The following is a 17,188-nucleotide window of genomic DNA, read 5'->3' as shown; positions in this document are numbered from 1 at the left end:
AATTTGACATGCGCACAGTGTTTTGCACTGTGGTTAAACATTAGACAGCCAGCGTGCTTTTCAACACACTTGCATAAATGAATTTAATTAGTAATTGTTCATAAATTACTTCGAACCTTTCTCTTGTTAAATTATGACATAAACAACTGATAAAGTTGTGATAAATAAAAAATGAAATTGAGTAAAATTAAAAAAAAAATCAACCCCGAACAAACCTTGCTGGTCACCCAAAACCAATCTGACAGCGGTTTGTTATGATTTCATCGCTAAAAATACCGTTTTCCAGCGGTGCAAAATTGTGTTGACTTGGTGGGTGACGAATATGTGCCGAGTGTTTTTTTCTTCGTGCAATTCATCATCACACACACCCTTTAGTGGCAACTGGCCGGCCATGAAGTAATCGAACCAGGGCGCAATACAACAAACGTTTAAAGCAACTAAACAAATGCATAGGTTACGGCATTAGTTTCTTTCTGGCGCAGCATAACGTCGATCGAGCAGAAAATGAGTACCCGGCCAAGCCCCGCTCCGTTTAAGCGATCGATCGACGGATTGTTCAACGTGTGGCTCAACCTGCGGAACCAAGGGCACGAGAAACCGCTCCGGAACGCACTGTACAATGTGCTAGTGGTCGGTGTGATTGCGGTCATCGTCGGTGTAACGCTTGTGCTGGCGCCCTTCTTTAAGCCGCTGCTGTGGGCATTTCTGTTCGGGGCGGTACTGTTTCCGGCCAAAAAACACCTTTCCGCTTCGCTCAAGCGTTGGATCGAACGGATCGAGAAGGATGACAAGTACCTGTTGCTTGGTGTGGTAAGCGCACCGCTGTGCTGGGTTGATTCGCTGGGCGAGTTTCTTACCAGCTGGCTGAAGGACCATCTGAAGATAATAACGGGACTGGTCGGTGGGCTGGTTACGTTGCGTTTCATATTGTGGTTAACGCCCAGCGAGGTGTTTTTCTCCATATGGAATTTTATCGTGTGGATACACTCACTGTTTCGAACGCTTCTGGGGTCGCTCTCGCTGCAAATGGTGGTCGTCATATTGCTGGTATACGTCGTAAGCGTATACTTCCTCTGGACACCGGATTATTCCCTGCCGTTTCTGGTGATTGGACAGTTTCTGTGGATGGTTATCGTTGGGTATGGTAGCAGCTTTCTCGGAGCACTGCAGGTGCCCGTATTTCTTGGCCTACTGCTGTACGGACTGGTTGGGTTAATATACAACCTGCAGAAGGATGAACGTAACGTGCGCTTCATCGACAAGTGGCATAGCCTGCTAGATGTGACGAGCTACCGGCTGGAGGATTCTGTCGTCGCTACAAGTTCCACTCACTTAGAAGCGTCCCGAATCGAGGAGATTAAATCAAAGCTACGGTTAGACGTTACGGCAACGCCACAGCTTTCCAGCACGATGAACGATCAAACCGGCCACGGAAGCAGTACTTATCCACCTAGTATGCTCACCAACGTGGAATCGCTTGAAAGTGACACATACTTCCGGCTCCTGTTTTACGCTTGCGGGGCCACACTTGTTTGGATGCATACTTGGTTGCTGTTTCTCGGTTGCATTCCCATCTGTTTGCACATCGTGCGAAAATCGGCCGAATTTCTGGGCATTGTAGCGTACGTATCGCAACAGTCGCACCTCCACTGGCAAGCACTCAAGCAGTGGCTTTTCCCGCGACATGCCGCACTGCTTCCGCTGTGTTTACCCGGCATATTGCGGCTGAACAGCAACATTCATCGGTACGCGTGTGCTAAGCTGCGATCGTACATCGATGACATCACGTCGATCGTAATGATAGGCTTCCTGATCGTGCTCGTGATGCTCATCAGTGTGTTTGCTTTCGCGCAAATCTACTCGGAAGCGATTGCCGTCGCACAGCTTGGATCGAATCTCGTCAACCGCACACTGATACACCGACCGGAACTGATTGAAATGTTACCAATTGGTGGGTAAACTCATAAATGTTATGCTTCTTTTCAATACCGATTGTTTCTTCGCGCATTTTTAGATATGCAATCGATGGATAATATTATCGACAACGCGTACAAGTACGGCCGCTCTCACATCGAGCAGTATGTGGACGGTATCTTCAATGATACCGATCCGACCCAGGCGATCAAGCTGAAGATGCAGATCTTGAGCGTGTGGGATCGGTTAATACAAAGCTGGATGGATCGTAGCAATGGCGATGGAATGGTTGGACCACGTGTGCCTGCTCAGGCAATACGCATGACGATTGATGAAATTTTTATAAACCCAAGTAAGTACTAGTGAATTGTTGGCGTAGTGATAGGAAATCCGGAATGATTTCATGAAAACCGAATGAACCTAAAAAAAGTCTGATGTTGGGAGTCTGGATTACTCTGGAGTCAACTCCGAACTCGGCTCCGGATTACTTCGGAGTTAACATCGGATGTGTCGGAGTTGACTTCAGAATGTAATGGAGATAAATCAATCCGACCACAGAAAAAATGATTTTTACTATGATCTAGTTTATTTAATAATCTTTCTTGGTTTTAGTTACGAAAGCAGGTCTGATTGGCTTCATAAAGAGCAACTTCGGCATGCTTTGGGAGGTGGCCGATTCGCTGTGGATGCTTTTAAGAACTAACCTAACACTGCTGCTGTCCGCCGTTGGTACGCTTGTGTCAGCCATCCTTGGTGGTGGTCATGCGGTTTTGAAATTTTTATTCCACACTGTAAGTGTCGGGTTATTGCAAAAAAAACTTTTTTACAACTTTTCACATTCTATGCACCTTGTTTTGCAGATCATTTTCTTTACGACACTGTTTTATCTGCTACAAAGCAGTCAAGATCGATACGCACCGACGGCTATTAGCATCAACAATTCATGGGGACCCCGCATCATACAGGCGCTGGAAGATTCCATATCAAGCGTGGTTGTGGCCACGCTCAAGCTAGCCCTCTTTCATGGGCTCTTCACCTGGCTGACGCACACCGTGTTCGGGGCGCACATCGTTTATCTGCCGGCTGTGCTGGCATCGGTGTTGGCGGCTGCCCCCTTTCTGGAGACGTACTGGTGCAGTGCACCGGCCTTTCTCGATCTGTGGCTGTCGCAGGATCGGTTTTGGCTCGGTATCACCTTGGTGTTGATACACTTCATCGTCCCGTCCAACTTTAATCCGATCATTCACTCGGAGATAAAAGGGTAATAAGGGCACGAATTCAATTCGGTGCTACAAATCCTACGCTGTGACGCGTCAAAAACTAAATTACTTCACGTTATAATTGCAGCGGAGGCCATCCGTACCTGACGGGCCTGTCAATTGCGGGCGGAATGTATTTATTCGGCCTGGAAGGTGCATTGCTAGGGCCGCTGTTACTTTGTTTGCTGGTCGTTTTGTTTGAAGTTACCATTAGCGCTATCCGAGATAGTCCGGCCACGCCACAAACTAGGTAAGAAAGCGGGTTTTCATTCAACACTTTGAATGCAATTAACCACGTTCACCGCATTGTAATGCTGTCCCGTCTGCTTTTTTCTCTCTTCGGTCCCATTAATTCACTAACTCTATTGGCTGGTGGGAATTTTGGATTGTTTAATCGTCGATCGGCATCTCAGAAAATCAAGCCTAGATACAAACAACGACATTTATTCGCCCGCGACGACGTAAGTAGGCAAAGGGGATGCAGTACTGATAGCGGTGTTGTTGTGAGGTGGTTTTTAGTTAGTTGAAGTTTTTTTTTTGTATATTCGATATTTGCTTTGTGTTTACATATTACACGGCAAAGCTTTATTTGGCAGCTCGAAATCAAGTCGAAGCTGCTCTCCTAAACCTTTGTCACTTTAATTTTTGTCGGTTTTTTTGGTATTAAGCTTAACCGTTACGATATAAATGTTTGATGGGAATTCGCTTTTACTTATGTGATAGATGTGGGCTTTAGTATTATAGATATGTAATGTGATAGATGTCAAGTAACAGTAACACTGCAATCAATTCACACTAACGTATGCCAAACATTTAAATGTAACGAAAAGAATTGTGTGTATATTAACAGAAGTTAGTAGCTAGCTAATATTGGCATTAAACATTTGGGTGTTGTGGACGCAAATCGTTCCTAGCTTGGCTGTTGAGTTCGTAACCGTACAAATTGTTTTATCTCGATCGTACAAATAGCTGTGTACCATTAACAACGTGTGTGTGTAAAACATTCTAAAACAAACAATATGCAACATTATTGTAAATCTATGAATGTTTCGCGTTTGGTTTGTTTGATTTTCTTTACCAAAAGGGAGCTCGAAACTTACTGAATGTGTGTTGCTCGAGGCTGTAAACAGACGGACAAATTTTTATAATAATTTTTTTTCTGGAATATTTCTCTTCTTTTCCTCTTTTATCGTTCATGTATTACTCTGCCCACCTTTATGTACGGTACAATTGTTAACAAAATTGTTAATTGCAAACCAAACACTATTTGAACGTTCAGTTTGTGCCACGAATGGCAACAATTCGTTCGCCACGGGGATGTAAGTAACGATCGCTAGAGTAGTAGTGCGCGCCGGGTTAGCGTGCGTAGTTTCGGTTCACCCGAGAACCCCAGCGTCCAAATCGACCAAGCTGCTCTAGGCGGTACTTCGTTTCCTTCCCTTTCGGTTACACAAAACACGTGGATTTGCTACGTGAAACTTTGTGTGTAGTTTGATGCATGAGTATCCGGTGTTCGAGTATTAGGTGCAATAGCTGCTTTAGTTTCATTTCGATTGGCTCCATTCTCATCATCGTTCCGTTTCATCCATCGTGTCCAACACACATTAGCAAACCAACGACCGGTCCTGCATCGGCAGCCTATCTGATACGGACCAAAGAGGGCAAGTTTTTAAATTCACCGTTGGCCATGAACTGCACCGCATCGTCTCCCACGTGCATGACCATTCGTGGAACACCGTTACACTGACTGCATGGACAGCAATCATTTACCTGTTCGCTTGATTCATTATAACACTTCCGCTTCATTTAATCAATCGTTTCACCAACACGACTTGGCACTCTGCGGCGCCGAGCAATGTTTGTTTCGATGTTATTATCTACGGTGTGTTTTTTTTTGCTTGTATCCTTCGTTTCCCCACCCTTCCCACGAACCGGTGTGCATGTACTTTGCATCCCATCCCATCGTCCTTCCTTCGCTTATGGCAACGCTCGTACCAACCATCAACCATTGGCACACGACGGCGAATCGCGGATCGCACCACAGCAACAACTTCCGGTACGCCACATTCCAGGAGCAGATGGCCGTGGACGGACCGGCGAACGGCCGTGCTGCAGTGCCGGTGGGATCGAGCGCGACCACGATCACCGGAAGTGATGCCAATGTACCGACCGCGGGTCAACTTCCCTCCAATGGTGCATCTTAATTTGACCATTTACTGTTTTCACCACCCATCGGGCATTTCATGTTCTAATTTATTGCAATCACTCTACTGTAGGGCAGGAAAACTGAATCGAATATGATAGACAGGCGTACGGAAAACTCGTTGTGATACAAAAAAAAAAGCAAGAATGCATGCATGGACAAAAGAGAAACTCACAGAATTATATTAAATGTGTATATTTATCTTAAACGCTGGTTTTGTTTTAGAGCGACAATGAATGGATTGAATGCTTCAGGGCTTATGCAGCACACCAGCGAAAATCAAACGCAAATGGAGGCAAGCTAACAAAGGAAAAAGATTATTTTTAATTCCCAAAGCGAATTTATGAATGTAACGAAACTTAGCATTAGGTGTAAGTTGAAGAATAAAATGGCAATGTGTGTCCAAAACCGCAGTACCAGCACGTGTTTTAAAATGGGAACTCCGGATGTTTGGTAATGCTGATAAGAAACAGAACAAATAAGTAACATATAGTAACACCGATAGAACCAAATGAGCGCATTATCGTTTATCGACCGGTACTTACCCGGGAAAGAACCCAAAGTCACATATGCGCACATTTTGATCCAATCCATTCAGCTGCGCCATATCGTCGTCGGACAGTTCGTAATCGAACAGTGCAATGTTTTGGCGCAAACGGTTCGCATTCGTGCTTTTCGGGATGGTGGCAATACCGCGCTGCAACAGATGGCGCAGTAGAATCTGCGCGCTAGTTTTACCGTGCCGTTGGGCGACCTCCGTCACCACCGGGTTGTCCAGCAAGTCGGGAACTTCACGGCTAGGCGGATAGTGAATGGGGAAATGTTTACCTACGCATACCACAAACGCCATACGGGTGGGAGGTTTACTTACTTCAGTAGCTTCTCAATCCCTTTCGAACCGAGGGGCGAATACGCGGTCACGGTGATACCGTTCGCTTTGCAAAACTTTACCAGCCCATTCTGCTGCAGATAGATGTGGTTCTCGATCTGTTGCCGGGACAGGGTGAACGTAAAACCCAATTTTGGCGGTCAGTTGATAGGCGATCTTTCGGAGCGATCATCTCACAAAGTGGCATGTATGTGTGTGGGTTCTTACCTGCAAGTTGGCCGGCTTAATTCGGCAATTATCAAGCACTCTCTGTATTTGCCGCTGGTTGAAATTCGATAGGCCTATGCTGCGTGCAAGACCGGCATCCGCGACCGCTTCCATGGCCTGTGCCACGCCAGATAAAAGAGATACACAGGGAAAAGAGAAACAAATTAACAATCGCACACACACACAAAATAAAGATCCTAGCACCTTGAGCACCGGGTGAGGGATTGTGCAGCAAAGTGGCTATTACAATGTGGGATGCCTACCGAACGCATGGCGATGGCCAGGTACAATGGGATGGGTTTCGGTTTGCTTTTAAGATTGTTTGCGGGAGTGCAAAAAAAAGGTTTTCTTTCCGGATCAACATCACAACATCGGCCGCAGGACGTTCTGTTTGTTTGTGTGTACTGTTTTGGTGGAGGATTGACTTTTTTGGGGTGCTTCCGAATGACTGTGTTTGGTCTTTACAAATTACCGAATGAATGGTGTATCGTTTACAGAATAGCGGTGAGTGGCGAACGTTCCGGAAGTGTCGAATCTTCCGAACTGAGCTTTACGTAAACTGAAACCGATGGGATTGGTTCGGATGGGTTCCTAGGCAGCAGCCCTGTGCACACAATGCCACCGTCTCAAAAAGGATTTGCAACGTATCTTCATGGGAATGTGTACCCCGGAAGGGGATTCATTAACGAGGTTTTGTATCACGTTCTTCTTGAGTGTTTTGATTGAAGAAATTAATAACGACGAAAGGAAGCGTTTGTTTCACTTCGTTCCAGTGAGTAACACAACCGCCGATTGAAGATTAACGTTAATACGTTAACAAACAGTCAACTTAACGTATGCATTTTATAAACATTGACTGAATATGAATGGAGTTACTGCCTTAGTCCAGTTGGACCTTTTAGAGAAGGTCCTTTTTCGTGGTTTCGGCGATCAATTATTACTACAATTTTTTCTCAATGTTATGGGATTCGATCATTTGTTTGAGGTTGGCCCTAAAAAGCTCTGTTCATCGCATCTGAGTGCCATTGAGTTAGCGATCTTCGGTTAACTATTACCCAAAATTTAAACAGTAGAACTGTAACTTTTTATCAGAACCAGTTGCTTCTTCTGGGATTTTGATAGCCTTAACATATACTTCTAGCTCTCTCGTCTAGGCATATTTCTTCACTGTTTCAGTGAAATCAGTGGTCACCAAACTTTTCAGCCCACGGGCCGAATTTACGAACAGTCATAGTTTTTGTCTTGAAGTTATTGGATTTGATTCTCTGTTTGAGTTTCGTCCTAAAAAGTTTTGTCCATCGCTTCTGAATGTTATTAGGAATGTTGGTCGTCCGCGGAAAACGTTATCCTTATTGCGAAATAATTTCAGCACCAGAATGTTCAGTTCAGATCCTTCTAGGACATGCCTGGTAATATACTGCTGGTCTCAATTGAAGAGATTATAAATTACATTTTGTTAAGTTATTTCTTAATTGTTTGGCCGATCATTTCAACCTATAGTGTCTTAGTTCTTCGGATCTATTAGATTTTGATCTTCATCTCGATCAATCATCAATTGATCATCAATTTACGATCACGTTTGTAGTTGGGTAACCAGAGCAGGACCACTGTTTGACAATGATATTTCGCTAGATTATAGATCAGGTATATCTGAAATGCCATTTAAAACCATTCAAAACTTCTTCACTTTGGTAAGACGTCTGTTTTCGTAATGTATCCGTTAAATCCGCCACAGAGGCTGGAGACTCGGGAGGCTCGAGGGTCGTAGTTTGGAGACCCCTGGGGTTTAGACGATTGTTTCAATCTTCGACGGAGGAATTCAAACGATCGCTTTGCTTCCAATCTTTCATCATTAAATTCTGCTTCACTTGTTCCTTGTTCGCTTGATGTTTGCTGTTGGAACAAAACTACTGTTTAACGCTTTGACCTTTCTTCAGATAGCAGAACATATAGAATATGCCAAACCGACCGTATACGGCGGGCAAAACATGCCCCACCGAAACATCTGCAGTGCGATGTAACGGCTTCAAATCGAACAGCGAACTTGACAGTGACCTGACTGCTTTCGCAGGGACTGTTACAAATTAACTGATAACGTTGTAAAATTTTGGATGGCTATAAAAAAAAAACGAAAGAATGGTGAATGAATCACTAGCCAGCAGGGAGCCATGAATGAAAAATGGCCAGTCTTTCTTTCTTAATGCACACGTTATCAGGATATGTAAGTTGAAATTGAAATTGAAATAGTTTTAGCTATACTTGGCACATTTCATCCAAATGGTGGCTTTCAACCGACTCGATATGCTTCTACATTGATTGTACCAATTTCATCAGAAGAAGGTTATGTTTTTCAGCGCCTAGAATTCTCAAAATAAGTTCACTTTCCGTCGTCAGTGATAATCTTAAGCAAAAAAAAAACGAATGCCTTTGGAACCGTTTAGCAGGCATGCCACAAATTGATTTTGCGATTTAAACGAGCTTGAACTAATCAAATAAAATGCTCTCTATCGTTTTGGATAACAAAGTTACTGTTTGTGCTATGGCAGAATGAAATTGATTAATGTTTCATCCCGTTTTATAACCGAAAAGTGATATCTACATCAAACCGATTCAATGACTGAATAGCCCCGGCAGAAAAACAGGACCAAACCTAACCGAACAGCTTCACATTAATGACCTGGCATATCCCACCTTCAAGGCACCTTCAAGAAATATTTTAATTTTCATTATGTGATGGGCAATTCAAGCTTAACATACGCGGCAGAAGAGCTGCTTTCACCCAATTAGTAGCACGGGACGGAAGTGGAAATTTACATAAAATGTTCCCAGCCGCGCATTGTGGGGAATTGGGAATTAATCGGCAGCATTCGAGCAACGTTCGAAAAATATAATAAACCCATCCTTCCCGTTCTGCTTACCTTCCACAAACCGACATGGTCCGTCGTTGTTTCCAGCACGATTTCACCGTTGCCGTCGGTCAGGAAGGGTCCATCCACCTCGGGCACGGTGAACGGAACATGCACCAGGTACAGATCGACGTAATCAAGCTGCAGATCGTGGAGTGATCGTTTGAGAAATTTTTCCACCGTCGCAGCACGCGTACCTGTGGACGTAGTGAGATACAGGGAAGCGATCATTATTATAAGATGAACACTTTACACAAGCGGCATAACATTCGGGGAACACACAATGCTGACAAGATGTACGCAAGAAAAGTTAAATCACCTTCCGCACCGAACACAAATGACCGATGCGCGAGAGCGGAGTTCAAGTGGGCCGAAAACTGCTGACACAACACTCGAAAGTACTGCTACAGGACCGTGCAAGTCAGGCCCGTCCGTAGGAAGAAACGCCGTACGTACCGTGCGGGGGCAATTTGGTGACGATGAACAGCTCTTCGCGCGTCACCCGTCCACTATCGATCCACTGGCGCAGCACTCGACCGATCGTTGGCTCGTTCAGATAGACCGGTGCACAGTCGATGTGCCGATAGCCCGCCTCTAGTGCCTCGTTCAGCGCTTTCTCCACCTCATCGTCCGGAGCCTGGTTTTACCAGAAAGGGGAGTAGAAGGAAAAGCAGACACAATGCGATAAGCGTCGTAACACACAGCACATTCGCACAACATTACCCGCCAGGTTCCGAAGCCAAGTGCCGGCATTTTGTGGCCGTTCTCGAGCGTTAGGTCGATCTTGCAAGCCATTGTACGGTTGTCCCACGGTTTATAACTTCTGAACTTAACACACAAACACACCAAAAACGAAACCTCTTGCTGCGGACACGGCACTCGGTCGACTGTGGCTACGATGCGGAGTTGTATCCCGTTTTTGTCCCACGATTTGCTCCCGGCAAATGTAAACTTGGGCTCCCCACCATTACTACCATATGAGTTGGATCGTGCCAGCGGGACCTTTTAAACAAAACAAAAAACCGGTCGAATTTATTCTCGTCCCTTGGTTGTGTCTCTCCGTGGAGAGGGCATTTGGAGGGAACGTTCACATTTTCTCTCTCGCATGCAGATTTATATCGCGATCGATGATCGCAACGGTGCAGCACACTGGGAGCATTCTAGTGAGTTAAAAAAAAGTTTTTTGCCTTTCTTTAGTTTCTTCAAATAAATCACGGACCCAACCGAATAAACGTTGATAACACATTTATATTTATGCTCTTATCACATGTGTAACTAGCGTATATTCACGACCCGGTTGGTGTAAAATTGTCCAATAAATGCACCACCTAAAAGGTTGCACCAGTGTATGTTTGCTGAAACGGCAATGAGAACAACGGCAAGGAAAAGGAAAACGGCAACGTTAAATAAATGTTTGCCGTAAATCCATTACATTCCATTTGGGTGTCGCCGTACATGAAATGCGATCGTACGATTCGGCTTGAGACGCAGTAGCAGCGAGCCACTTGCGGCTCGCGGAGAGTAATAATGCAACTCTCTTTTTTCAAGTGTGGGTGACGGTTGAACAAAGCTCGAATCTGTGCGTAGCGAAGTAATTATTATTCTCATTCTAGCCTTTTAACTACAGCGTGGAACATGCCAGTTGCATTGTGTGCTGTAGTGCATTGAATTTGCAATCATTAATCATTGCAGTATCGATTGAATTCCAGCATTAGATTGAATGTAAAACTAATTTGTGACCAGTTTAAATAAAAAATTCTTGATAAATTAAATGAAAATAACGCTAAATACGTGTTTAAATCGACAGTTTTTGCATAACTTTGTTCCCGTTTATGGTAACTGAACAATTGAAATCAAGAATTGATCAAGACATAATAAAATTGAATTCAATATGTTGAAATGCTCACTTCTTACAGTTTTTTAATAACTCTCTCAACTTATATGAAGTTCAAGAAATGTCCTGGTTTGAACGGTTTCGTACGACTAGACGCCCGTACTAAAGTCTATCTGAGGATCGTTCCACCGTACACAGTACCGACTAGATAAAATGACGGATCTCGTGGATCTTCGAAATTGTTGGGCCACAAACAAACTGGAATTGATCAATTAATATTTAAAAACTTACTTAGTTCGGGGACTTGGCTTGCGCCGTTGTGTACCAATCTAATATCCCCTTTCCACTGGCGGATGCATTAACGCCATCACACGATCTATCACGATCTTAATTTGGACCTATCACGGCTCCTCTGCCCTAAATGTGGACTTGGCCAGGCTTTGTCCAAGAAGAGCCTGGCAAAACTAATTATTTGTACGATAGAGAGATCACAGCTCGTCTAACTCGTCATCAAACCGGCTCCTTCATCGACCTTCCACACATAAGGGGCCAAAAATCGTCCTCTCGAACGGGGTCTATGTCTTAGAGGCGTATGTGAGTACTGGAACTATTATATTTAAGTTCGATCCATGATTTACGGTGTAATAGACCGAGGATCATGACGAGGATCGCCACAAAATCTATCGTTGGGGGATGTTTTTAGAATATCATCTTCATTCTATTACACGCCAATAATGGGAGCGAGTAAGAATTATTCGCAATGAGATCAAACGAAATCTTACAGTCTCTTAAACAACCTTGATGTCCTGTGAACCACAAACATACGCCATCGGTACTTCTACATCAGAGGGTCGCCGCACAAATATCGACGTCTCAAAAACGTTCGCAAACAAATCAACAAACCATCACAAACAGCACACGGACGTCGGTTTAAAGAAAAAAAAACCCCCCATAAGTATGTCCCGTTTGAATTCACTCCACGCTCTGTGCCCTAAAAACGCGTTACCACCGAAAGCATGGCCGCCGTGAGGTTCGTTCCCCTCGGGAAAGAACAGCAAATATTCCAGTCCAGCATTCACCCAAGGGGCGGAGTGCCAATAGCAGCACCCCCTTGCGATATTTACGCGTACGGTTCGGAGGGTTGGTAGTACAATTTTGGCCGGCGCGGCGGATTGCAAATGGCCGCAACGGGTAGCATCAGTAACATGAGACGTTTTAATCAAACTTTAATGTAATACTATCCCTCGTCCCAATTGACGGACCGTAGCCGGGAAGCTGCGAAGAAGCGTTCAGGTTGTTCGACAAATCCGACCGGAGTACGTTAAAACGACCGCTGATGATTAGCTGCTTGTGGCACTATAAACCAAACGGACAGCACGCAATTCGCTGGGTTAATGGATAATGATTTAAATAATAAACTAACTACCCTATCTGGGTGGCTTTTGTTAGCATTTAATTAAATTTTCCTTCCCCTACCAGCGCCCTGTTCTAGAGATCTATTTCCGGAGCATCAGTTCCGCTGCTTGGTGGTTACCTTCCGTCCGCACAATCCGCACTTGAGCTTGAACTGTTCGGTGAGTGCCGTAATGGATTGGATTTTTCTTCCCCGGAATCGTCCCTGGTTGATGGCTACCTGAACGCAACACCGCTGTCTGGCTTTGGTTGACAACTCGGGCTGGTGGTAATCCTTTCCGCATCTGTCCGTTGACAGTGCCCCCGGGGGGAAGAAACGTCCATATATCACGGGAAAAGATTGTTCCGGTTGATTGTTTTTTCCGTCAGCTGATCGTGTGCAATTTCCGTAACATCCGATTTCTGGTGCGGTGATGCACTGCGACGGCAACGACAGCAGCATCTTCGCCGTGCAGCCGTGCACCTACCTACACACCAGGTTGAGGCATTAAATGTTATCTGCACTTTCCTTTACGGCTCATCTCAACAAGCCGATACCCAATGGTGCGGTGTAATCGTCACCCTCAAACTGCAACGATCTTCCAAAAGAGCACTTGAAAGCGGGCTCGGGCGATAAGGATCTGCGGCGATTATAGCCCACGAGTATGCGGTAGAGTTCAGAGACTTGGGCACACAGGAAATTTGCGGATTGAGCCATTGAGATAGATCATTCGTTTCTAGGAAGATTCGTCTAGCTTCATTTCAAAACATCTGTACAGCTACCTTGTAGTGAATAGATTGTGTTAGACGGCAAATTGTTGTAATTTTTAGTTGTTTGATTGTTTCATTATTTCCCAGCTTTCCTTATCGAAGTGAATACTTCCATTTCATCTAACGGAAGCTTCTTTAAATTTCTGATAAATTGTAAAACAATATTGTCATTTCAGCTGCAATTATTTAAAACGATTTATACAACTCTGGGCCAAAAGTCTCTTTGGACATGATGTTGATGGATCTCCTCCTGGGCCTTAGAAGAAGCCCACAAAATAAGAAAAAATGTTGAGGTCCTCATCAGAAGTGAAGTGATGGTTAGATATGTCGGAAAATATAGTAATTTGTAGAAGCAATACCCATAAGTTAAGGCAGATGTGAGTTGAGATATCTTAACGAACGTTTAACGGCTTAAACGTGGTGGGAGAAACAAGCATTACCAAGTAACAAAATTACATTTTTATGTTGTTTTTTTTTCAAATATTTCAAGTCTTTCTTGCACAATATTTGCTTCAAAGAGATACTGTACAAAGAGATCCTTCCTGGGGGACGCATCAACGTCTTCACTCCATCTCAATTTGGGACTCCTCTGAACATGTGGTGACCTGAAAGGACTTTACGGGCTGGGTTGTCTGGTGTCATTCTCATAACGTGACTAGCCCACCGGAACCTGGCTTTTCTTAGTGTGTACTAAGACTAAGTGTACTAAGAAAAAAATTTCTTAGTGTTTTATTATCCACTATCAAAGTCTTTAAGCATTTTTTTAAGTATTTTAAAAATAAGCAAATACAAAAGTCAAGCAAAAGGATATACTGAGCAAGGTTTTAGCAAGCACCATTCAAAACGTCCGGACCACTGCGATCAATGGAATTTGCTCAGACGCTCACCGATAGGAAGTTGTCGTAGAAACTTGCTTGAGCGTAGCTAATGCCCAAAAGATCCGCACACATCCGCTTTGCCACTTCAGCGTATAAAGGACAATCCTTGGGGCGGAATGTAGCTGTGACCCGGTCCTGATACCTTGAGGGACAACAACATCGAACCGAAGCCTAAACTCGCGGCTGCTGGTAATGGTAACAAAATGTGCCACAAATCGGGCAAAAAAAGACAGGACAGCTCGCTTTGAGGGCTCACGTATATTTTGAGCTAAGGAAACAATTTAATCTTCACCATTCATCCCTCATTTACGGTGACAATCGGCAGCTCAAGAACGGTCCCGAAACGTCTTACTGCCGCTGGCATGGCGCGATCGGGTTTGCCTTCCCCTGTCCCATTTGGCCGGCGGTGTGTGATGCCCTGATACGCTGACCAGGGCCGGGTCGTTATAAGCGAGGGCACTGTTTACCCAGCAAGTGGGGCACAATTCGCTAAAGCTAACAAAAGTACATCAAAACAACCGTAAACAAGCGCAGCTTGGAGTCCTCCCGTTGAAATGCTTCCAGCTTTAACCCCTTTTTTCAAGCTCAGAGGAACCTAGATGGTGTGTGTATCGATCGATCCTTTTTGCACTACGATCGGTGCGGCTACCTGTGCCTCTGATACCTACCAAGCCGATCGGCAGGCGCGCGTACCATGGGCATTAGCGTTAGCATCGATCTCTCACCGGTCGAGTGGGCGGGTGGTAATGTTTCGAATGATTACAAGGATCGCTTGCAAAACAAACCACACTAAGCACCACAAACATGGCCACAGTGATCCGGGCATCCACACGGCGCGGATAATCCATCCGTCGCTGCGTCGGAACGGCACGGTTCCAAGCAGGCAACAGGCTCACGTGTCTGTGGCCTTATACCATTAGCCATTTCAAGTGTGCGCCTCGATCGGCTGAAAGGCATTATTCAAATTCCTTTTCTCTTCGCAGCAATGTTCTCAGACCTCTTATAACGTCCCAACCAGATTTTGCTACCGGGCTTCACTGAAGAGCTTTGCCGCACACTATTGTGCTGACCACCGTTTGGCGGACCGTCAAAGGAGAAGAAGCTCCTGCTCCGGTTCGATAATCCCGGACACGAAAAGCCGAGGGTTTTGGCTTGGTTTGGCGATCGTGCTGGTAGAGAGTTGTTCGACGTGAGGCAGTCTTGCATGGCGTTCACATACTACGCTGTCGAACGGTACGTTGTTCAGTTGGGTTTCCTCGCTTATTTAAAACCTCAGATCGATGCTCCTTTTTTTGCGGTGCTGAATTATGTAATAAGGATTAGAATTAGCATCCCACTGCGCCGGCACAGCTTCGGTTCGATTGATGAGTTAATGAGAACGATGGTACGGTGGATATGCGTATGAGAACTACGTAAATACGTCTACTGCGCAGTAAGATTAGCTGACAAAGTCCAGCACCGTTGCATCACAGCTGTCGCTTATTGGTAGAAATTCATTACTCTTTAAAGTATTTCGAGTTTTTTTTTTAAAGTCACATTTCATTCTTTGATTTAATAACTTGCCGTTATCTAATACTGCCTCTACAGCTTTAGTCGTACACCCGTGTAGCCGAATAGCTAATCTTACACAAGCGACAGAGAACAGTATGGCCCAATTGATGTTTAATTCCAGTACGGAACTGATGTTTAGCCACGTGTTACAGACTGTTTAACGTACGTTCTAATAAGAATTTGTAAACAATACTTGGTTGAATGTCTCAATTTTACTTTTATTAGTGAATGTAAGTGACTTCACTGTGATCTTAGCCTTTGGGCAGTGAAGTGATAATTCACGTTGAAAGTTCAAGAGCTAAAGAATTTTTTACATTAAGTAACAAATTCTTCTCTACTATTTCATTCCATTCTTGCGTAAATGATCTACTACGGTAAGGTGATGTCTGCCATACAGAGGCTTCCTAGTTTTACTTAATTTTAAAGACGAACCAATATACCAAAAATTCAGACGAAATATGACGCCTCCCGGTGTATTAGACTGAGTACCAGACCATCAACCTAATATTCTGTTACAACAATTTCGTTCTAAAACAATTGCACCCCGTTACTCATCCTAATTATACAGCCGCCATGAAATGTTCAGCCACTACCTACCATTCGTCAACAAGAATTATCTAATAATACGATACATTTATCGTCCAATTGTAAGACATCATTATTAAAAATTAGTTCAACAGTTTCCCAAACAAAAAAAAAACCTCCAAAATTGACCCATGATTATCCCGTTTTGTGTGCCGTGTTGTGTCCGCGTCCCTCTCTTTACTCTGAAGCATCCGCCATCATCGCCAGCTGCAATCTTTCCGCCTGTTGGTTCCAATCCAACTCAAGTGTCCTTAAATAAAACCGAAGGGGAAGGTAAGGATTCTCCGTTTTGCAGCAATTGCCATTTAATTATCAACCACAGAAAATCATGAGAAACAAATTGGTGGTTTGGAAGCAGTGCAACGGAAGGGAAAGAAATCGTTGTTCGCTTGTCGCTTGGGCAAAAGGATTTTGGTTGCAGTGCGTCGAGTCGTTCAGCGGCCAGTCATTTTTGTCCGTACGAAAGGGAAACTGAACAGGAGGGAAACATTTCATACCAACGTCTGGCAAATCCCGTAGGGATTCGATGGCACGCTCCTGCCATGCCTGTAAAGTGGGAGGAGTTTACGGCACCTCAGGCACAGCTTCCGATCCGTGCACGGGATGGGCACAAAGGGACGCACAAATATTTGGACAGGGACATTCAGCACCACCAGAAAGCAATCCGAAAAGGGAGAGCTCGGTACGGTTTTGCGGTGGCAGATAACATAAAAAGGATGTGATCGATTGCTACCGGTGTTCAGTGTGTGATCGGTGCGGGAAAGGAACGGACCAGAGCTAACCAGCGATACCCGGTGTG

At 44.6% G+C, this 17,188-nt stretch overlaps 2 protein-coding genes across 2 annotated transcripts; one reads left to right on the top strand and one right to left on the bottom strand.

The window, feature by feature from the left end:
- Positions 1–504: 504 nt before the first annotated feature.
- LOC128716986 (transmembrane protein 245) lies at positions 505–5,377 on the top strand. Its single transcript, XM_053811401.1, has 7 exons — positions 505–1,951; positions 2,015–2,266; positions 2,527–2,705; positions 2,775–3,175; positions 3,262–3,423; positions 3,587–3,634; positions 5,218–5,377. Exons 1-7 carry the CDS (start codon positions 505–507, stop codon positions 5,375–5,377), a joined length of 2,649 nt encoding a protein of 882 aa, XP_053667376.1.
- A 427-nt stretch (positions 5,378–5,804) lies between these two features.
- LOC128707968 (1,5-anhydro-D-fructose reductase) lies at positions 5,805–10,173 on the bottom strand. Its single transcript, XM_053802925.1, has 7 exons — positions 10,102–10,173; positions 9,835–10,015; positions 9,391–9,575; positions 6,473–6,589; positions 6,248–6,363; positions 5,922–6,173; positions 5,805–5,835 (listed from the first exon to the last, which is right to left on the bottom strand). The coding sequence occupies exons 1-7, from the start codon at positions 10,171–10,173 to the stop codon at positions 5,805–5,807; spliced, it is 954 nt and encodes a 317-aa protein (XP_053658900.1).
- Between the last annotated feature and the right edge of the window lie 7,015 nt (positions 10,174–17,188).

This window comes from Anopheles marshallii, chromosome 2 (assembly GCF_943734725.1).
Source record: "Anopheles marshallii chromosome 2, idAnoMarsDA_429_01, whole genome shotgun sequence".
Lineage (NCBI taxonomy): Eukaryota > Metazoa > Arthropoda > Insecta > Diptera > Culicidae > Anopheles > Anopheles marshallii.
Note: the sequence above shows the minus strand (reverse complement) of the source record. Positions and strands in the feature narration are given on the sequence as shown.